Raw genomic sequence first — 23310 nt, forward strand, 5'->3', positions numbered from 1 at the left:
CCCGAGACCGAACTGAATTCCTGCACAACTGTCATATACATTGTCCTCTGATAATATGTAGTCACCAATTCAGGACCTGCTCCCATTGCTTCCAGGGGTGCAGGACTATGCCAGGGTCAGAAGGCTGATCAGACTTGTTCTTGAGTCTTACTGCTTCGTCCAAACGAGCCCAGGCCACTCTAGGCCACCCCCCTTTGCTGCACTCTTAACCGGTAGCTTTGCCCAGGTAGGGCAAGTCACTGCTGAAATAAAAGGTGCCAGCAATAATGTCGAAAGATACAAAGTATTGTTTGATTTCTTTTTTGAGCTGCTCCAGCTGGCGTCATTGCTGCATGAGAAACTGCAACAATGTAGCTGTCTGTGTAGAAACTGTCAGGCTGCATCCATAAACTCAGTGTAGTGAGTGGAGATTAGAGCACAGTCGGACAGTCTTTTCTTACCTGCTGAGGGCCCAAAAACACTCTGGCAGTCGACTTGATGTCTGTCAGCAAAGCTGCAGCAGTGCCTCCAGCCGCAGGAAAGAAACTCCACCCTCTCTGCAGTGCAATGGACCATGGGAGGACGGCAACTCTGCTCCGCTAGCCACTGGCCAACGCTGACCCGAGCAAATCCGCCGGTTCACAAAGCAAACATGAAGATTGGCGACCTCCCCCCCCCCCACGGGAGAGCCAGCTAATGAGGGAGCAGGGCCCAGTGGTCAATATAACTTAGTAGCACATCGGGGATGACTATTCATTTTTTGAGCATGTGTTAATAATGTGTTGATTTTGGACTTGTATATATGTGACGTCATTACATTGCATTTCATCTACAAGTTACGCTTTACATGGTGGTAGTTGTTTGTACGAGTTATGGATTCCAGAGCTAAACACGCCATAGAAATTTCAGTCATTTTTCGGTTTTAACTGCAACCATAACTTTACTTTAACTGTGTTTTAAGTGAATAGATATATTTTAAGATTAATTAACTTGTTAACAGTTGCTTCAACTCAGTGGTGCAGCTGGCTCTTTGCCAGCCCGGGTCGGTCCCTGCATCTGCCGCTCAGCACTGAAGAGCGGGGGACGATTGCCGCCCGAGACGGCACGTAAGAGCTGAGGGGAGGATGCCACCCACAAAACTCATGCCTCCTGGGGCGGATCGCCTCCCTGTCCCACTTGTAACGCCACTGCTTCAACTGTCGCCGATCGATTAATTAAAGCTGCTTTCACCTTACATGCTAATCCTACCATACTAAGTCAAACCTACTGTTCCATGTTATTACTGGATAAAGTTTGATGTAGCTTAAAATGAGATGTGTTAAGAAAAAAGTTGTTAATGTTTATGTTTGTAAAAGGATGTATAATGATGCAACAAAGTACTCGGAGTGAGTTCTGCCCTCGCTGCCCATATTTGTTCTCTTTGTACGCCTGCAGTAACTGTGACTCATCCAACTCTAACCCTATGGCCCCTGTTTGTGCCCAATGCCCTCTCGCAGTCTTTCTGTGTGACCCCCCCAAAGTCTGGAACATTGTAGAAGGCGATAGATCTGACTTGTTACCTAAAAAGCAAGCTAGACCTATTTGCTGGTCTATGATTTTTTTTACAATTCTCTTTCAATATTCAAACACATGGAGAGGCTTTCAAAAAAAATTAGCTCAGGGATTGACCAGGTGCTATAGAAACACCCCACCAGCCACAGGCTCAATTTTTCTTTACAAAGTCTCTCCTGGACACCATGAGCCTGTTTGGCTTATGTTGCCCCCCCCCTCCCCCCATGCCACAGAAACCATTTCCGGAACCTTGGTTTCAAACAAAACAGCATTAAGAAACCCACCACTCAGGGACTGCATTAAAGATACCTTAGAACACTACTTTGTGGAGAATGATAATGTAGAGGTTAATCCCGCTGTGGTGTGGGATGCAGCAAAAGGAGACTTGACCTCCCATATGGCAATCTTCGAACATTTGGTGAAGCAGACTAGAGCTGACCTGGAACTAATTGAAGCACAAACAACGCGGTTCCACAAGAACCATGACAGACCTACGCCGAATAAGGGGTGAGCTAGAACACCTCCAAATGTAAGACGTGGCTAAAAAGCTTTTGTATATTAACCAAACCCATTACGAAAAAGGTTTAGGCTTTTGCAGGCTATGAAACGGAACAACATAAGGCACTAAAATTGACGATGGCCAGATAGTCACCCACAAAGCGGAGATCAAATCCATCTTCTATAACTATAACTTAACATTGTTCCATATTCCATAGCCAGGAGCTCGATCCTGCATCCTAAAATTACTATCTTGGGGATTATTCCTCCCGGACCGGGAAGACGACCTGCACTCGGTAGAAGAAGATATCTCTAAAACAGAGGTACTTGATGCATAGAAGCTCCAAGGGCCAAATGGCTTTACAGTCACTTTTTACAAAGCGTATTCTCCCTTATTGGATACTCTCCTAGCAAAAGTATTTAATTATTTCTTGTCAACCAGAAGGGTAACGGTTATGATGATGGGTTCCCACCTTATAATTCCTTCTTAAACCAAGTAAAGACCCCTCACCTTCACATCGTATAGGCTGAAAGCCCTCCTCAATTGTGTCACATCCATATTAGTATAACACCGCCACCATATATGGCCCCACCTAATCTACCCTTACCTACAGGGCTTCATCAAATATCATCAAGCCAAAGATAACACTTGATTGAAGGTAACAATAATAGTAACCGCCAAAAGATAGAACTAACCATTGGTCAACACAGAGAAATCTTTCGATGGAGTAGACTGGCACTATCTTTTGAAACTTCTCAGCAAAAGCTGCATAGGCTCAAAAATGCAGACAATCATCCAAGCTAACTTCCAACAAGCTTAAAATCAATGGGGAGTACACAACTGACAACTGCGTAACCGGAGGAACATGACGGCGTTTCTCCTCTCTCCACTGGTCTTTGCGTTAGCAATGGAAGCCCTTATAGCCAACATTGCACGCAACCCCAAAATTCATGGCCTTCGAATGGGAGCTAAGGAACACAAAGTTGTCTTATTTGCAGAAAACATCCTTTGCTTTGTGAATAACCCCACTCGTACCCAGCCAGCCCTCCAACTGGGACCCCATCGCTTTACACATGTATCAAGTTTTTAAATCAATTAAAGTCACAAGGTATGGGGGTAGTAGACCCACTCAAACAGATGTGAGTACCATTTCAACAAAGTGGTTTCTTGAGGAATGGGATGGACATTCAACACCTATGGGTGTTTCACCCAACCCACACAAAGTCTCTGTATGATAGTAACATTCCTCTCTTACTCACTACTCTTCCTAAAGGTTGCGCAAGCTGGAGATATCATATATAGATAGGCTGAATAGCCTGAAAATGAACTTTATACCCCGATTGCTCTACACTTTGCATACCCCCTGGTCACAATACCCAGAAAATCGTTGATACAAGTCAGGCAAAAGACTCTGGACTTCAAATGATAGGGTAAATCCACACAAGTAGCCTTTTTTTCCATATCAAGACCTGTAGCCGAAGGAGGACTAGGATTCCCCGATGTAGTGGCCTATGTTTGAGCAGCACAGCTACGTCTGGCTCTGGATTGAAACTATCACCCCAACCAAAAACCATGGGTACAGGTTGAACAGGCCTTTTCTCCCATACCGCTCAGAAATCAGTTATGGCTACTGGCCTCACCAGCCTCGACCTTGACAAGCTCCCAGACTCTTCTCCCCACAGCAACAACACTACTTGAATACTGGAGACTGCTCCATCGCAAAAAAGCATTTCCATCATACCCTTTTCCTCTAGCTCTGTTGACCCATAATCCAGACTCCCCAATTGCTTAACAATTTCCACATTCTGTTTCCCAAAATAAGGGGAGTAGATAGCACTAGGACCCCCTTACCTTGGGTAAAGGTGAGGAGTGACAACTGAGCCTCACCCACTCTCCTTGCCCAAGACGAGGGTGGGGGGTTAAAAATAAATATACAAACAGTGCTTGAGCTGCCATCTTCTTCTGAGCTCTATTTCCCTATCAAGAACAAGGTGTAGGAGCCACTCTGTAGGAAGGTGGAATCTGACTGCATGGTTGCCCCCACTTTTTTCCTGGTTTTCAACTTAGTCTGGCTGGGATCCTGCTATTCAGGACCCCAGCCTATCTGCTTTCTCCCTAAAATTGATTCCATGTACTTATGGTACACTATGTACCCAGGGCATAGGTTCCCCAGAAGCCTACCAGGGACTGCAGCATGTATTATGCCACCCCTGGGAAGCCATTCAAAATGACACAACAGGTCTGCTACAGCAGCCTGTGTAAGGTGGTGTATGTACCCCTTACTGAGATATAGGTTACCTATATCTCTCCATATTACTGCACATGTAAACCTATCAGTCACTCCTATGGCAGGCCTTAAAATCCTGAATGCAGGGTGCTGGGTTTCATGATAGAGGGTGCCCATGCATGAGCAGAGTCCCTCTGCAGCTTTTGGAACCTTTATCCCGGGGTTGTTTGTGATGCAGCCAAACCATATACTCTTAAGTGCATTATAACCTCGTGGTAAATGCTAACTTTGGAATAGCTGCATGGAACCATGCTGTGTTTGATGTCAAACACCTTGGTGTGGGAGGTATGATTTCACCCTACTAGAGGGAGAAACATGACAGCACCGCTATACCCGGTACCAGCTTAACAGACCCTGGCTTCACAAAATGGATGCTGCCAGCCACAGACACGAGTCTGCCCTCCTGCTGCTGGATGAAACTCTGGCAGGGGAGGCCTGGACAATAGGTTTCCTGTCACAGGGAGGTGTAACCACCTTCCAGCCAGGCTTTATTGTATTGGAGCTGGGTGGGTGCACTCCAAGAGTGCGTTGATGTCTGCACTGGGGGTACATTTGGTGTCCCTGTGCATAGTCCAGCTCAAACCGGTTTCAGGGGCACTCAGCCCCTGCTCTGGCACGAAACTGGACAAAGGACATGGGTGTATCCACCCCTCTGTCCTGACCCTCTCATATGTGGGTCCCCAGAGTGTGTCCCACCCCATCCTTGGGCATAAAGTAGGAACCCCTGACAACAGGACTTTAGATTTACCTGGACGAAAACTCTGCTACAGAATCCCAGAACTTCTACTATTTACACGACGTTGGATGACCGAAGAATCTCCCTTGGAGTAAAGGAGTTACTCCCCTGCAAGGCAGGCACCAAAGGTGCATCTGTCCGATTTGCATCAATGCTGCTCCCGGAGGACACCGACAATTTTGCAACACAGGAGGGGGGTTTCCAAGTTTCCCCAAGACCAATTCGTGCTCTCAGCAGCTCTGAGATCCAAAGCCCTCGTGGGGACCGTGCAACCTGGACCCCTGGACACCGCGACCATTTTCAGAAGCATATGCTTCTTGGAGATTCCCGAGGCTGTGCTTTGGGCTACTCGTAGTCCAGACCCCAAGCAGTGATTTCACCGAAGATTGCTGGCCTACACACCTCGAGTGACCCGTGGGCTGGTATCTAGTGATTCCTCTCGAGGTCCCTTTGCGATCCCTTGTCCGTCGACTTGTGGGTCCCTGAGAAGGGTACTTTGACTTTCAATGGGCTTACCTGGTTGCTCCAGACGTGCCCTGACTCTCCATCACTTGAGGAGTCCACAGGACCTTGCTGGTCCACACCAAAGCCATTTTTCTATCGTCACGTTGGTTGCTGTTGCCAAGGCTAGTTGGTCTCCAATACGGAAACTGACCCCCCAGCACTCGACGTCTTTTGTGGGACAGCTTGCCTGTGGAATGTGGTTGTCATCGACGCCTCCTGGTCCCCGTGGCAGTGGAGTCGAGCTTCACCTCTTCGCACCTGAAACACCCAACATCGGTGGGCTTTCGTCTATCGTGCCCCTGGTCAGTGACCCAGACTCTGTCCCCTCTGCTTTCAGGTTCTTCACATCTTCGATCCAGGATTGGATCACAACGGACACTTCTCCTTTCCACAGCAGCAGCACTTTGCAGCACATTGCCATTGAAATCAATGACGATTCCCGACACCATTTGACACCTATGTACCCGGCTTCCCTGGGTGAGGTAACACGAGTACTCCGGTGCTCCTGTGGGTGCTGGCCCTAGAACCCTTTAAGTCTAAAAGGGTTTGCCCAAAGTCCTCTCCTAAGTTTCCTTATTCTTTAAAATTCCAACCGCGACTTTCCTATTGAATTGTACGGGGCTCGCGGCTGTGTTCTCACACTGCACACGTCCCCCGTGGGTTTCCTGTGTCACTACCTTGGGTGGTTCTTTGGGGTCCCAGCGATTCTACGTGCCTTAGACACTGTGTCTGGTCAAGTCGTGGTTCTTATACCACTTTCTTAATATATGGTTGGGGCTCCCCCTGGAGCCCATTGTATATTGTGCTATTTACTGTCATTTAATAACTGTATTATTGTGTGCCTTGCTCTCTAACTTCAAAAAAAGGTTAGTAGAGATTTATGTTATGTTATGTTAGATTGTCTTATATAGTGCAACAGCTGCCCCAGCAAAAGGGCGTCCCAGTGCTGTAAGAAAGACTGACAGATCGCAGAGCGGCACCAGCTAGTTAGCGGGGAAAAGAAGCGTCTTAAAGTGTTTAGAAATAAATACATATATTTTATATATATACCTTGTGTGGTTCTCCTTTCATTTAGTTATTCAGGAGGCTATACTCTGGTAAACCAAGCTGCTTTACACTCCTTCAAGACTTAGCCTGAAGGCTGATCTCCATAGCTACCACTAGGACAGCTTTCAATAAAGGTTGTCTTAAACCTAATCATCAATAAGGGTTGTTTGGACTGGTGCTACAGGAGCGGGTAGTACAACATTTTGTATACCCCCCTCTTCTGCATGTTTATATTAATCTGAATAATCAACTAATAGTAAAATTGTTTGAAGTGGAAACTTACCAATTATATTATCAGAAGAATTACACGTGGGATTTGCATTTTGCAAGGCTAAACTAATTGTATACTAACATATGTGCGCACACTAATGGTAGAAAATTAGAATATTGCATGATATATGTTGCTTTTGTAATGTAATTGTAAGTTGCACATCACTGAGTGAGTATAAACGCTTTGAATGTTGCTATTATGCTAGATAATTACTTACACATAGGGGAATTAGTGAGGGTTTAACATTTTATTAGCCATTTCTATGTTTTAACTACGTTTTTGTGTTTGTTTTGCTTAAGTTGACCATTTGGGCCTTCCTCAAGATGGCTGACTAAGACGTATAACGTGACTGCTGCTGTCTCACGAGGTTCTGGGTGAAGTGCGCATGCGTCACCGCCAGCAACAATGGCCTCGTCCTGACCCCAGGAGACGATGTTCCTACCAAAGACACTCTGGGAGCTTCGCCAGGATTACAACAATGGACTGTCTTTAAAACCGAAACCAGCAAGTGCGATGACTTAATCTTGCGGACTATGTGAGAACTTTACCGAACGACCCCAAATCCACCAATGAGGACTGTCTAAAACCCCAATCTTGATACATTTTGACATTAGTTTCATTATAAAAGTAGGTAGAAAAGTGAATTAAAAAAGTCCTTTTTTTGACGAACTTCATTTTCCTGACGTTATGCTGACGGAGAGGACGGTGACACTGCTGGACAGCTGTTATCCTGAATCTATGAAAGACTGAATTGCGGCCTGACTTTGATGAATTTAAAGATTTTTCCACGACTTGACTGACTTAGAGGACGACTATTAGCCAGATTAGGTAAATATAATGTTCTGCGGTTTGGACGATGATTTTTCTAACAATCTGCAATTTAATTAGATAAATGATGTTTGATTAATTGAAAATCGTGTTGTGTCAATTATTTGAAGAAACTAGAATAGGAGAAGGGTATAGCTAAATGAATTGAATCACTAAATCATATAAACAACTAACTGATTCATCACCCAATGAGGGGAATATCACAAGGTTGGAGTTAATAAAGTATTCAATGCATTTAGGGTTTAGGTAAAGATATTCCTTTCATGTCAGAGTTTGGAAACTTATTCCTCTAGGGAAGCAGATCAATGAAGTATTGGTGTTATGGGCCCCACCAATGAATGTATTTGAGTGAATTTGTTATTGCGGTATTTGGTCTGTGACGAAGGGGGAATTTGATGTTCCACGCTGCATCAGTGCAAGGTGCCCACTACAACTAGTGGACAGCATATACCACCCCAGGGGCCTGTTCTCAATTGTAAATGGGGTGCAGGGCTGGGTGCCAGCTAACCAGGTCCTTGATGGCCCGTGTAGTACGTGGATCAGGGAGGAGCGTGTTGGGTGACATTGGCTCTTGTGCCATGTGTCAAACCATGAACAGAGCTAAGGAGTGGGTGTCTGAAAATACTCACACCTGTGACCTATTTGAAGTTAGAAAGAGGGCACAGTAGTCAGTGCCACGTGATCTGCTCACCTATTTCTTGCATACGACTGTGGGCCATGCGGAGCGAGTCATCACACCCCAGCTCAGGAAACTCCACCGACTCCCCGTAGAGAACAGATGCAATTCAAGCTGCTGACCCACCCACACAAGGCTCTACACAACCAAGGACCCATCTACATTAACCACCGCCTGAACTTTCACCAACCATTGAGAAGTCTACGCTCTGCCTGCCTTTCACTTGCCCATACTCCCTGCATGTACCAAAGCAAAAGTGGAGGACGCACCTTCTCCCACAATGCAGCAAAGACCTGGAACAGCCTCCCCACAAACCTCCGGACCATCACCTCACTTCTGGAATTGTGAATGGCCCTCAAGACCTGGCAGTCCAAATAAGTCTCCAGGCCGGAAAGCACCTGGATACCCTATTGAGTGATTAGCCGCGCTTTATAAATCCTGATTGATTGAGTCAAGAGGGACCTACCAACACACCCTTTTCCCAAATTGGGACTAAGGTGCTAGAAGGTGGCAGGTGTCCTACTCCTTGATGGCTATCAACCCAATATTTTTTAGAAGGAGTTTTATCAACTGGACTCATTTAGCTACACCACAACTGCATGAAGTGTATGTTCATTTTCCTAATGGACTACTGCAGTCCTTTTTCAGTTTTTCAAAATGTTTCAAAAGTCAGTTGCACCCACTGTAAACTGATGACACTGACCTCACATCCAATGTGCGTTTGATTCAGAATTTAGCAGCATCAACATACACTAGGATCTAAATGGAGCTCCCCGTTTGTCTTAAATGAGTAACTTGCTTATAGTCCCTTTGCAGCAAGTGCTAGTACTAAAGATCACAGCAGTGGTCTTCCATTGGCAAATCACATAATCTCTGAGGGGCTCCCTTGCAGCATTTCATAAAAATACAAGTTTGTGGTATAGCTGCCCTAGCTGCCAAAATTGTATAACATTATAGCACAGAGAGAGGACACAGATAAAGCCAATCTTACTTTTTGTAGCCTATTTTTTTTTAATTGAGGCTTATTTGACCCAGCCCTTTTTAAAGCGTCTCCCCTAGATTTTTTTTTCTTTTGTTGCTGAACCCATTTTTTGAGGGAATTAGGCCTCTGTGCACTTTTTCCCCTGCTTACCAGTGGTAAAGTGCATGTGCTCTCTCCCAAAAATATGGTACAGTTGGCATTACCAGATTCACATGTTTAATTTACTTGTAGCTCCCTAGTATATGGTACTTCATGTATCCAGGGTCTGTAAATTAAATGCTACTAGGGGGAAGCAGCACCCATTGTTCTACCCAATAAAGTAACCTTTTGAAATAAGTCTCAAGCTTACCACTGTAGGCAGTAGTGCTGTTTTAAACTGCCATTTTGACATGGCAAAGTAAACCTTTTTCCTGGCCCAAAACCTTATTTTTTAATAGTTATGAATCACTCCTAAGGTAGGCCCAAAATGCGAATAGGTGAGGATGCATTGGATTTGATAAGTAGGGCATATGCACAAGTGGATTTTAAGTTATGATTATGATACTGCCCCTTTTAGAATGTTGGCATTTTCCTGTCTCAACCATTTGTGCCTTCTGCCACTGTCCTGGGACAGATACCTGTAAATGGCTCTGCTGTTGGGGGTTGTGCATTATTTAGAGACAGTAATAGAAAGGAGGCTTAGGTGTGGACTGAATGGACCATCTTGGCAGGATGACTTTGAAAGGGCTGTTCTCAACCCCACTTACACTTCAAAGTGCTTTGCATCCTGCACAAACAAAGGAACCTGACACCAGGCCTGCTCTGCATATGGTCAACACCAGAAAGTTTGGAGCCTTGACATGGAAAGGGGAAAGACTTTCTTGAACCAGATATAGGGGTAGGACAGGGAGTCTCCCCACATAAAGGCTGGCATCAGCTGTAAGCATTGGATCTCTAGAGCCACTCTTCAGAACACTCCTGGACCAACGAAATGACAGAAGAAGGACTGCCCTGCTACCAGTGGACTGCCCTGATGCTTGAAGGACTGCCTTGCTGTTTGAGAACAAAAACTGGACAAGCTTGCCTTCATCCCAGGCTAACCGGAGTGACTCCAAGGGTCAGTTGCCTGACCTCCTGTGTAAGCTATGGGGACACAACAAGCTCAAGGGTACTCTCGGCAACTGATTAGCTAGCCTGCTACATCTGGATCTGCCTGTACCTGCAACTGGGCCTGTCTGAGCCTTGCTAGCCTCCTCTGTAGTGAGTCTCTCATCCCTAGGAGGTGCCTACCCAGGTTCTGGACTCTTTGCTGGAATCAGAGTGTACTCCTCCTAAAGAAAATGTATAAATCCTGAAATTTGGGATCCTTGAAATGGGAAGGGCCCATTCGCACCAAGACTTTGAGGCCCACAATGACTGCCAACGCAAAGCCCCGGTTAGACCTGCTCTGCATGTTAAAAGCAACTGCCAGCGTTGACTGGTAACACAAAACCTGCACTTTACACTACAGCGAAGACCGTCTGCAATACCTGGCTGGATCTTCACGCTACAGTGACAACAGTCTGCTATGAACAGCCTCCAACTCGCAGCCTTCTCCAATGTGAATGGAACTCTTTGATCAGACTTGGAAATTCCATTTTCAGGGGACTAACATGGTCCTTGTATCCAACCCACGCTCCATCGCAGTAACTTTGAACTTGTGCCTGTAATCACTATTTTCCCCCAAAAAAGTTAACATTGAATATCTCAGATTCTACTAATTGGCATTTTATTGTTCTGGTATAATTTTATTTATTAACATGTACTCTATTTTTCTAAATAGGTTTGGGATTTTTCTTATGTTGTGTTTTCTCTTTATTACTCTTTGTGTGCAGCATAAATACTTTACATATTGGTACTAAGTTAAGCCTGACTCTTTTTGTGCCAAGCTACCAGAGGGTAAAGTGCAGGGTAATTAAGAGACTTTTGTGGTTCACCCTAACAAAGATTGTGGTTGTTGCTTGAGTGGGGCTTCCACCCACCCTCACCCATTACCCAATTTCTGATATAAGTGTTCAGTGGTGAGATCCAGTACTTGTGTATGTGCAGTGCTATTCCATGACTTTGAGCAAAACTAAAAATTCCACACAAATAATCTGTTATTAGAAGTGACTCCTTTTTAGATTCTCCTTGATTGAATATTTTGTCCCCTTTTTCCATATTTAATTTCCACCTCGTTTGTGCATCTGTAACTCTTGGCTGCAAGCATGGAGATGAATCTCATCATCCAGGAAAGCCCCACTGTATCAGAGCTGAAAGGATTTTGCACGGAGAGAACAGCCAAGAAATCAAGGAAGCAGGAGCTCTAGACAGCCCTCAGGGCCTAGGAGGCAGCCCACTAGCTGCTAACTACAGCACGGAAGCAAGAGGAGAATGAGCTTGCCGTAGAGCAGTAGGGCAAACCTCTAATGATACAGGGCTGGTAGCAGCAGGGCTCTCCTCTGAAGTACAAGGCGTTCCTTCTGGGGTCCTCCACAGGTCCAAGAGTAAACAGAAGAGTTGGTCTGAGGGTCCAATAATTATACCTGGTGCCAACCTTGACATGGGAGAAATGTACAGACTTTCCTCAACATCTATTTCTGGAAATTTCCTACTTCCCTCAACAAGGGTCTGAGAGGTCTAGGATGACAAAAGACTGGTATTCACGTTCTTTGTGAGTGTAGTGGAAGCAGCCATTTTAAAATGTAAGTGGGGCAGAGAGCAGCTTCACCGTTCCCATCCTGGCATTTAGTCTCCCTGTCTGAGAGGAATAAACAAAGACCAACTGCCAATGGTTCACCGTCATGTGACTTAGGACACAGGCTGCATGCACCAAATGGTGAGGACATGAAAATGGCAACTTTCCAAAAGTGTCATTTTCAGAATTGAGTCTTAAAATTCAATTTACCATTAACGAAGATTTTAAATTACAATTCTTTTGAAACCAAACATGCCATTTCTAACTGTTTCCAATCAAACGTTAGCACATATTAAATGTAATAAGGTAACTCAATGTTTTCCTATGGGAGAGGTAGGCCTCACAGTAGTAGAAGCAAATTTTGGGAGTTTTTCAATACCAGGACATATAAAACATAAATGTACATGTCCAACTTTTTTAATACAATGGACCCTGCACTATGAGCTGATTAGGGCTTAACTAATGGGGTGATTTGTATGGATTGAAAAGTGAGGTTTAGGCCTGGCAAAAGGTTTATTTTGGCAGGTAAAATTGGCAGTTTAAAACTGCACACAGGCTGCAAAGGCAGGCCTCAGACATATTTTAAAGAGCTACTTAAGTGGGTGGTACAATAAGTGCTGCAGGGTCAGAAGTAGCATTTATTTATAGGCCCTTAGTAAATTTAGTACCACTTTGCTAGGGACCCATGAATAAATTAAATGTGCTAATTGGTGTGTAAGTCAATTCTACCATGTGTTAAGCAGAGAGCACAAGCACTAGTAGTTAAAATAATTTACCAGTGGTAAAGTCATAAAAGCTAAGAAAAATGGGATCAGAAAGCAGGAGGAGAAGAGGCATAAAGTTTGGGGGGTGGCCCTGCCGAGAGGGCCAAGTCGAATATGACCCCCACCAGCCAAAATACAGGGTCAACTAATCAATACCTTGATGGCTTCACTGCTTAGGCGGTAGAAAGTGGACATTGGCCATCTCATGCAGTTGCTCTTGTCAGTTCTATTCCTCTCTGAACTCAGTTGGGTCCTCCTGTCGCTACTTGTCTGAGCCACTAAACTACCCCATGGGGAACCCTTTGACTGCATTTCAGGACCTCACCTGTAAAGCATCTAACCATAACTTACTTACAAATGCTTTCCAGTTGGCAGATAGTACCAGCGTGGCCAATAAGGTGATGCTGCCCATTTCGCCCCTTAGATCAGACTTCTGTCCCCAACCCAAGGAAAACTCTGCCCGTAAGACCAGCCACCGACAGAAGACAATGAGGGCTGTCATTGTCAAGAGCCAGGCCATCCACTAATAGGTAGAGGCTCCAAGTATGGGGCCTTGGGTAGGCCCTACCTCCAGTCTTGGGACTGTCAAGGTGTTCGCAAAGTGCTATTGAGGGTTTTCTGACCTCTGAGGTTTCTCAGAAAAGGGGCAACAGCCCTGGGTGTTAGGCACCCTACTTTCACTCCTCTCCCTCCCACCAGTCCAGTAATGGCATCCTGAGATTAGCTTTCTAGCCCATGGTCCGTACCTTGAGGCTGAACAGGTTCCTGTGAAACCCAGACTTCCAGGGGGGAACTTTTTCACTCCCTGTTCCTACATCTGGGCCTCCTTACCCTCTGTTTCGAAGTAGCACCGCCAGAAAACTGAGTTTTCACGGCAACCGGGGCAGCTGCCCCTTCCAGCTCCTCTAACACTAGTGAAAACGAATTTCTCAGAATGCAGTTAATGGGCATCTGGGGACTAACTATGACCTTCCTCTGGGTCACCTCCCCCCCCCCATTCCATGGAAATCAGATCCATGGAGCAGAAAAGGTCCTGCAACTGGGCCTGAGTTACTCTACACACCTGTCCAGTGTAATGCTTTGGGGAAACCAGTCTTTCGCCTACCATGGTCTGGCAGGCCCTGGTGTCTCTCAGAGCTGTCATAGGCATCCCATTAGCTGTGACCTAGTGGAAGTGACCACTTCCAATCTCAGGGTTCATATATCTACCTTCTGAGTGCACCTCCCAGCGAAGGGAGACTTTGGCATGTTCTACCCCCTATCCCTGGGGAATACTGCCTCCTAAGGCCACAATAGCCACCCACTTAGAGAGCCCATCAGTGGGTAGTTTAGGAATAGACAGAATCCCCCTACTTATGTCCTAACTCAGAACACTATAAGGACCGGGGCTGGCAATGGGGTGCCCTGAGCCACTGTCCACTAGAATCTCCTCTGTTTCTCAGAATGGGCATGGGAAACCTTCCCCCCCACTGTATTTTGGGACTTTTCTGTGTCATCTTTAATCTTCCATTTATTCTGATGGAGGCAACTCGAACCACCCTTCTTGGGGTCACTCCCAGGTTTTATTCTTGGAGACTCTGGTGCTGACCCAGAGTTGTGCCTCCCGGGCATGCTCCCCAGGAGAAGTGAGCTTGCTGTCAATTAGGTCTTAGTGCAACTTTGTAAAGTAAGTACTAAGCATGTGCTCTCCCAAAATCATGTCATACAACCCGATGAAATCATTTACCTTACTGCCCCTACCCAACCACTCAGTGCCTTACCGGAGTAGTATAAAAAAGCCACCCAATACTGGTATGGCAACTTCTGGCTATCCCTGAACCTTATTGAGTATTTCTCTGGGATGAGCCCAAACATAGTGAGCAGAATGGGCTTCATGGGAGTATACTTTATCTGATGCCCCACCTCTAGTTTAAGAAGGGTGTTCCTCCCCACTGTAAGCATGTGTTTCCATAGACTTGCCCCCGAACCTCCTCAGGGACCCGCCGCTGAGTTCTTAGGGCTACCTCATAAGCAGAAAAGCATTTGTCTATATCATGAGCACCAGGTCTTGGGGTATCCAGACCCTCATATCTTTATGAGACACTGGATTGCTGCGCCCATTTCTGCTGTATTCTGCTGCTTGGTTAGCTTTGAGGTCCAGCTCCATTAGACTATTTTCATGAGCTACTCTCCTTTCTACCATGGCCAGCAGTTTTTTCTCCAGGGCTCTCTCTGCCTCGGTCCATCTCTCCTTCATCTTTAGTTTGGCCATCTGCAGCCTGAAATCCGTTTCTACTTTCCTGTTTGCCAGTTCCTCAGGGGACAGGTTGTGGAAAGACACACGGTTCCCTGACTCCACTCATGTAAACAAGTTGCGTTCCTCCTCCTCAGGTTGCTGCAGCTCAGGACCTGTGGCCAGGTCCCACTTCTCCTCCTCTAAGTCCACCTCTTGCTCCTGAGGCCCATCTTCTTCCTGCTGCTCTGGGGTGGACCGCATCTTTTTGATCTCCTCAATGGCTATGAGGGCTACTTGGAAATCCACCTTTGTGGCCTTATTGCCCACATTCAGCCCCCTCTCTTTGCAACACCTCTGCAGCTCTATTTACTGAGGTTATCCATGTTTACTTGCCCCATCTCCAATGTAAGCAAAAAAGGTGAGGTAACAAATTTGGAAAATTTTAGAAATGACCAGAGGAGAATTTATTTAACACAAAAAAGGCCAATCAAGGAGACTTTTATCAACACTAATTGAATTAGATGTCTTGCATTGTTCCACAGTCCAAGCAGCCTCTCTGCTTCACTCCATCCTCATGGGTATAAGGTTGAATATCGCAGGCCAGGTTTCCTACCATCTCAAAGTGTATATTAACTGATGTGTGTTGTGGTGCTGGTCTTCAGCAGGGACCCAACATAGATACCCTCATATATTGATTGCTACCAGTCGCCATATGTGTTAGCAATTCTGTCTGAGTCACCAGGTGCCTAATGTTGTCCACTGTAGATATGCTCCATGCTCTCTGTATGCCTTCCAGTGTTGTCTCTATTTCCACCACCCTCCAGTCTGCTTGTTCATCTGATGGAGGAAGGCATCATGTATCGCTGACTGCCAGCCCCTAAGTTTCTTGGCACCCCAGTCTCCAGGGCCTGCTTGCATCGAAGTTCCCGGCAGGCATGGAATAATGCCCCTTGATGCATGGGTTGTTTTTGATGCAGCGTCTCCTGGGCAGGCTTCCTTGCCTATGACCCTACCGCTGGGTTTACCACACAAATTCTGCATGTCCAGATAGCTAGGCCTCAGCTGTCTCTCCAGACTGAGGGTATTCAATGTAGAAGGTCTCACTGCACTGAGGCTACGCACTGGCTCCTTGAACACAGCCATTTGTCTGCCATTGCTGTTATTAGATGCACTACAGCCGGGCCAGAGAGCCCTTGTGTCCAAGAAGGTCAGTGTGTCCCTGTTTAAGAGCTTCTCGTTGCCACTTTGGTTGGTAGTCCAGTCCTTCACAACAGTCTTTCTTCACCTGTTAATCAGTTTGGCTAAGACATTTTCGGTTTCATTGCATGCCACCTGCCACTCCCACCTCTGGATTTAATGTTGCCTAATTCTGGGAGGCAGTTAGGCTAAGGATGCAATCGAATGCGGCTCGGCCTTGGTAGGAGCAACAGTTAGGTACATCTCTTCTCCATCAGCTTCGAGCCACGCCCTTATTTTCCATAGGCTTAATGTGATGACTCCTTGCTACCGGTGTGCATCCTGAAAGTCAACCCCAGAATATTGATGGGACACAATATTGAGGACAAAATATTGAAATAAAATTTTGACAGGTAAGTAAGTCTAGCTTTTCTATACCTAACTCCACATATATGTGCCTATGTGGTACATATATCTTCAAATAAAGCTATACTTCCCTTTATGCACTTATCTTTCGATATTGTGTTCCTCAATATTCTGACCACAATATTCTGGGGGTCAATATTCAGCAGTACAATCCTTGCTACCATGGACCTGAAAAGTGAATGAAGTGCATACTCTAAAATACATCTTTCCAGTGATTTAGTTCTGAGATCTCCATTCCCAGTGGGTGTGTCATGGCAGAGATCCATGACTCCACAAGGGATATTGAGCATATGCTTTCTTTAATTAATAGATATTCTAAACACTAAATGGCACTGGCAGAGTTTTTTAACTTGAAAGAACCAATACTCAAACTTGGTTATCCAGGTAATTAACCATTTTGGCAATAGATGGGTAAAGCCATGGGGATTAGTGTGATTTCTCGTGAAGACCATGATGTGCATGAATGACAATAAGGGAGAACATTAGTTGGAGTCATCCAACTACCTACATATGTGTAGTGCCTAATATCCTAAAGTGTCTGATTTGTGTACTGTAGACAACACTTTCAATGTGTCTGGAAAAGGCAAGTTAATAGCAGAGAATTCAAATTGTGGTTAGACCTTTGTAACAAAAGATCTTTACTCGTATTGACAGCACAAGGAAAAAGCAGTATATGATTTGATACTATCAAAACAGTGGTGTTGATACATGCATGTTTTTTTATAAATCCCTGACACATGACTATTCCAGGTGAATACATTTTAACATAGGCACAGGGGATAGGGTGCAACAAAACCCTTTGGACTTATTATTGAAACCGATCTTTCACTATGTAGATGCTTAATTATGAACTTAAGAACAACAAATACAGCTTCAATATCAAAACCAACGAATTAGGCTCTAACCACAAAAGTTAAGATTCTCATACATCAAAATTTAAGGGAATGCACATAACAAAACTTGTAACATTTAATCATATGGTTCGGCACTAATTGAGCTAGATACATCGATAAAAACATTTAGTCAGAGAAACATGAAACAAACATGAGAGAGCTTCCCTAAAGAGAGCTTCGACAAAGGAAGAGGGTAAGCTTTGAGGGAATCAAGGATGTCAGTGAGTTCTGCAAAAGACCACTGCATTATTTTACAGGAAGGTACGGGCCAATGAGATGCCGCAGCGTTGTTGTTGTCAATGTGCTGTCAGGTCATTTTTTTTCTCTGTAGAAAAAGGTGATGGCGTTGCACCATTCTGTGGGGCGAGGAATACCTGCAGTGGCTGCTCCTCCTTTAAGGCAAAGGAGCGTCGACCCTCTGCTTTGCAGCAGTGAAATAAAGGAAAAATAAAATGATAACTCTAGGTTATTATCATTTTATTTTGTCCTCCTGCAATAGCTTTGCAGGGCGGGGCTGCTTTGACAACAGGACGAGTGTTAAGCACACTTGTCTTGTGCTGGCCAAACATTCATGCACACTTTGCATGTTCTCCACCCAGACTGCATTACAGCCTGGGTGAAGAACCTGCCCAGGCTCCCATTCCCTGGCTAAGCGACGAACCACAGCGCTCAGACCAATCACAACCCTGCATTGCAGCGTTGTGATTGGCTTTGGGGAGCCTGGATGTGCTTCCTTTTCCGGCGGTGCAGAGGGCTACGAGGAGGAGAGACGCGGGTATCACCAACTAGAGCTGGACCCACAGTCAAGGTACATAACGACATTCTCCACACACCTAGGACTATTCAGATACAAACGGCTCAGTTTTGGTATCTCGTCAGCGGCCGAAATATTTCAGGAGACAATAAGACAGGTGATACGACCAGTGCACAACAGCTTCAACTACAGTGACGACGTCCTAGTGTTTGGGAAATCGGACGGAGAACATGACAGTGCCCTAAGGCAAGTGTGCAAACAACTAAAACAGGCTGGACTAACACTAAATGGAGAAAAGTGCGAGTTAGGGAGAACAGAACTGATCTTCTTCGGGCGCATATTCTTGGAAAAGGGGATGAGGCCTGATCCCAGCAAAGTGGAGACGCTGAAGAATACAAAGCCACCGTCAGATGTGGCAGAAATAAGATCATTCCTAGGCCTGGCAAGCTACTGTGCCAGATACATACAAGACTTTGCCACGGTGAGCACACCGCTGAGAGAATTAACGAAACAAGGCCAGAAATTTGTCTGGTCCCAACAATGCAAAGAATCGTTCGAAGAGATCAGGAAGGCCGTGATGACTGTGGAGCACCTCGCATACTTTGACCCTCTGCTCTGCACCGAGCTGACGGTCGATGCCAGCCCAGTGGGGTTAGGGGCAATATTAGCACAACACCTGCCGGGAAAGGAGTCACCAAGGAAGATTGTCTCATACGCCAGCAAAAGCTTGACAGACATTGAGAAGGTGTACTCCCAGCCGGAGAAAGAAAGGTTGGCGGTGGTATGGGCATGCGAGCATTACCACATGTTTGTGTATGGGAAGCCGTTCCGTTCACCATCATCACAGATCACCAAGCACTAGTAACAATCTACGGCAACCCAGCAGCAAAGATGCCGCCCCGCATCGAGCGCTGGGGCATCAGACTAATGGATTACGACTTCAAAATTGTCCACAAACCTGGGAAAGAGCATAATCCAGCAGACTACATGTCACGGCATCCGCTACCGCATGCAGAAAAAAAGGCCTCAATGGCAGAAGAATACTTAAATTTCGTGCTAAAGCAAAGCACGCCTGCACCAGTAACTCTAACAGAGATAGAGAGAGAAACGGACAAAGATGACACGCTCCGAGCGGCCAGAGAAACGACGAGACAGCAAAGATGGAGACATATAAACAACAACTGCACATGGAAGGGAGGAGTAAAAAAGGAGGAGATGCTGGCTCTACAGAAAATAAGCGGGGAGCTGTCGGAGACAAATAGTGGAATTGTAATGAGGGGCACCAGGATAGTCATTCCAAGCTCACTACGACGCCAAGTGGTCAGCATTGCACACGAGTCACACAAGGGCATTGTGGCAACAAAAAAACTGCTGAGAGAACAGGTTTGGTTCCCAGGGTTAGATCGTCTAGTAGAAGATACGATTGCGGCCTGTCACCTCTGTCAAACAACAGGTTCGCCTGCAAGACAAGAACCACTACAAATGTCGGAACTGCCAAGAGCTGTATGGACAACAATGGCTGCCGATTTTTTTGGACCTCTAGACGCGGGAACTTACCTACTGGTCATAATAGATGAATACTCCAGATTCCCCATTGTGAGATCAGTCTCCTCAACGTCAGCAGCCGCAACGTTACCTGTTCTGGATGACATATTCGCAGCCTGGGGCTCGCCAGAGACATTGAAAACTGATAATGGTCCTCCATTGTCAGGAGAGGAATTCCGAAGGTTCATGGCCTACCTCGGAATACAGCACAGAAAGGTAACACCACTATGGCCGCAAGCAAACGGCATGGTCGAAAGGTTCATGGGAATCATCAAGAAGGCAGTTCAGAGGGCGAAGCTGTCACAGATTTCCCTAGGCCAAGCACTATGCCAAATACTGAGGGACTACAGAAACACGCCTCATGGGTCTACAGGGAAATGCCCGGCGGAGTTAGTACTAGGGAGGACAAGCAGAACAAGGCTGCCGCAGGTAGAAGGACTGGCCGCGCCAGGGCATGAGAGCGTGGCAGCAAAAGATGAGGCGGCCAAGAAGAAAATGAAAGAATATGCTGATGGAAGACGACATGCCATCAAATCACACCTCCAGGAAGGGGATACTGTAATAGTACGACAGAGACAACAACGGAAGTCGGACAGTGAATTCGCCCAAGACCCGTTGACGCTAACACAAGTGAAAGGAACAATGATAACAGCAGAGTCAGACAGCAGGCGAATAACAAGGAACAGCTCACATTTCAAAGGCTTGAAAGAAGAAAAAGACGAAGAGCACGTGACAGGCATCGAAGGGACAACAACAACAAGGGAGTGCAACGGAGCAGGTGCCGCAGAAGCGACCAGGCCAAAGGAGGGCCAAGGACATGTGGAGAGACCAAGAAGAGACATTGTGAGACCAAAGAGACTAATAGAAGAAATGTGAGATGCCGCTCTAGGCAACATCTCACGGGTCACATCGATCGACATTTTCACATCTTGCAACAGACTGTAAAAAAGAAACTGTCCCATTTTGATTACTAACTAATGCTACTGTCGTAATGTCTTTGGGATAAAGGGGGGAGATGTAGTGTCCTAGGAGAGATGGGGCACTAGGACCCAGACGAGAGCAGAGGGCAGGAGAGGTCACCGGACACCAGTTCCGGTCAGCGAGGGTGAGGGAAGAACACAGGAAGCAGGGGCTGAGACAAGACGTGCAGCATGCTGGCTGCCAGATATATATATATATAATAAAATGTAGAACCTGACCTGGCTGTGTGGTGATCATTGCAGCGACGCGACAGGTACATTATTTTTTTCTTAATTTAGATCCTCTTTCGCCGCGCCCCGCCACTACCGATGCGTGCCAGCCACCACTGACTACCTGGGACCTGCAAGGGGTTAGTGATGTGCTAACATACTAACCTTTGCACTGGAAATATGCCTTTTTCTCAGAACAATTAGTGCACTGCACTGCTTTGTGCCATTTTGTATCAAGGGGGCATTGCTGGGATGTAACCTGGGCAGACCAGCATGAACACCAATAGATTTTGAAGTAAAGCGCGATATACTAGGATAGGCTGAGAAGGCTTTGTGTTATAAAAACAATGCCGCCTTGAAGCAGGCATTGTCAAGGAGAAATGCTTTAACTTCGCCTAACAACCTACACATAGCATGTACACAGCACACATTCAATATATGGGATACCTCAAGGTTTGCTTAGGCATAGCATTTAAATGTTATGTTTCCACAAATCCTCTGCTAGACAACGCACACCCACCTCTTCACCTAGTGCGCCACTGCAGAGGCTGACGGCAGTAGCAGGCCCTATCTAACAAATATGAAAGTGCCGCTTTCTCTGTCATACAAACGCAGAGCAGCAGATTCGGTGGCTGCGCTTCGTTGTACCAAAACAAAATAAACCTGAGCCTGTCTGTGTTTCTTTACCAAAGTACCGTGAAGTAAAATATTCCCACAAGCCGAGGCAGATTGCTCTTCCGCCAAAACACAATATGAATTATTTACCTTGCACAGCAATGCCTTCGATTCATAATACGTGATGACGGGTTCAGTGACTTGGATGTAAGCAGCAACTCGTTTTCTGATAGTTTCCGTGTTCTCTGAAACGTCCTGACTTGTCTGGCTTCTCTTAAGCAGACGTCGGGTCATGGTCTCAGCAGAACAGTCCAGGACGAGCACCAGAGACGGCTCACTCGCCTGCAAAAAACGGGAAAACCTTCATTGATTTAGTTGTTTCGAACAAATGTATGATTTGCTGTTTATATATCAAAGCAAGATCATGAACAACACGTGGAGATTTGCATCCTTGAATTGTTTGCAATTGCATTTCACGCGTTCCCAATTTTAGACACAGGACTATTAAAGGCGTTGCCCTGAACCATATGGTTTCATGCAAAACACACAAGGTTGGAATTCAAACTCAATTCATCCGATTCCAATGTCAACAGTTTAGCCAATGGTCTTGGTCTCTCGAAATCAACAAGATGACTCACTGCAGATGAACAATATTTGCATGCATTTGTAACAATGTAGTCTTCCTCAAGTGAGAACTTAGCACCACTCACTTTAAAGATTCTGGTTATTAGAAAGTAAAACATTTTGTTTATGGTCTGATTTCCAAATTATTTTAGAGTTCTGAAACCTAACTCTGTCGAAAAGAAAAAACACATAGGCTGGCACTGTACAGGAAGATAGGGAGCATCCATGACTTTGCCATTTACACCACCCATTTATATGTAAAGCCCCATTGTATTGGTAAAAAGGGTAATTTTATTAGTGCACCCCCCACCCCTGGCTATTGCATTTCCCACAATATGGCTTCTGCCATGTCAAAGTAGTACAGGGGTCAAGATAAAAAAAAAACAGACAAGCATTGGTGAAGTTAATAGGTCTCAGCCTTTAAATCTCGAGCTGTTGGCTTTACGCACGCAAAACGGGCAATGTGGTTTTCTAATAATGCCGACATATTACAAGATGGTTGCCGAAGTCCAAGTATGTGTTGTAAAGATGGGCACAAGTGTGTTGTGACACATGCATGGGTTGAAACACGCTCATGTGTCCTGACACATGGCAGCCATTTGTATGTTACCATTTTAATGTGGTTGGTGGGTCAGAATAATAAAATCAAATGCGAAAAAAAAGAAAAAGTGTGTGAAAAGAGTGAGAAAGATAGCGAGCATGCTCACAGCACTTTGCAGCTGCCAAGCTCACAAAAACAAATTAAAAAAAAAAAAAGCCACAGCCAGCAGGAGAGGCAGCAGAATTTCGATCAGTACATGGAGCATTGGGGAGCGAGGCGATGAGGCGGAGAGGAAAAAGAGAGTGCATGGTTAGGGAGGGGTAGATAAAGAAAGGGGACGAGAGCAACGAAACACATTCTCTGCCATGTAGTGTTGAATAACTATGAATAAAAGAGCTCCTTTGAGTATACCGTGAAAGGAAATAACTTATCCAGTCAGAGCACTGTGAGATCGAAATACTCTAGGTGAGAAAACAAAGAATAGGAGGAAAGCTATCGAATCAACTTCAGAC

The 23310-nt window shown here is 45.6% G+C and overlaps 1 protein-coding gene across 1 annotated transcript in view; it reads right to left on the reverse strand.

Annotated features, from left to right (window-relative positions):
- Positions 1–23310, reverse strand: part of AK5 (adenylate kinase 5) — a 2642541-nt gene that overhangs the window by 257536 nt on the left and 2361695 nt on the right. Inside the window, exon 13 of the mRNA XM_085602038.1 lies at positions 21784–21975. Within this exon, the coding sequence (XP_085458164.1) occupies positions 21784–21975 (192 nt within the window). The remainder of the gene's footprint in view (positions 1–21783; positions 21976–23310) is intronic.

This window comes from Triturus cristatus, chromosome 4_2 (assembly GCF_964204655.1).
Source record: "Triturus cristatus chromosome 4_2, aTriCri1.1, whole genome shotgun sequence".
Taxonomy (NCBI): Eukaryota; Metazoa; Chordata; class Amphibia; order Caudata; family Salamandridae; genus Triturus; species Triturus cristatus.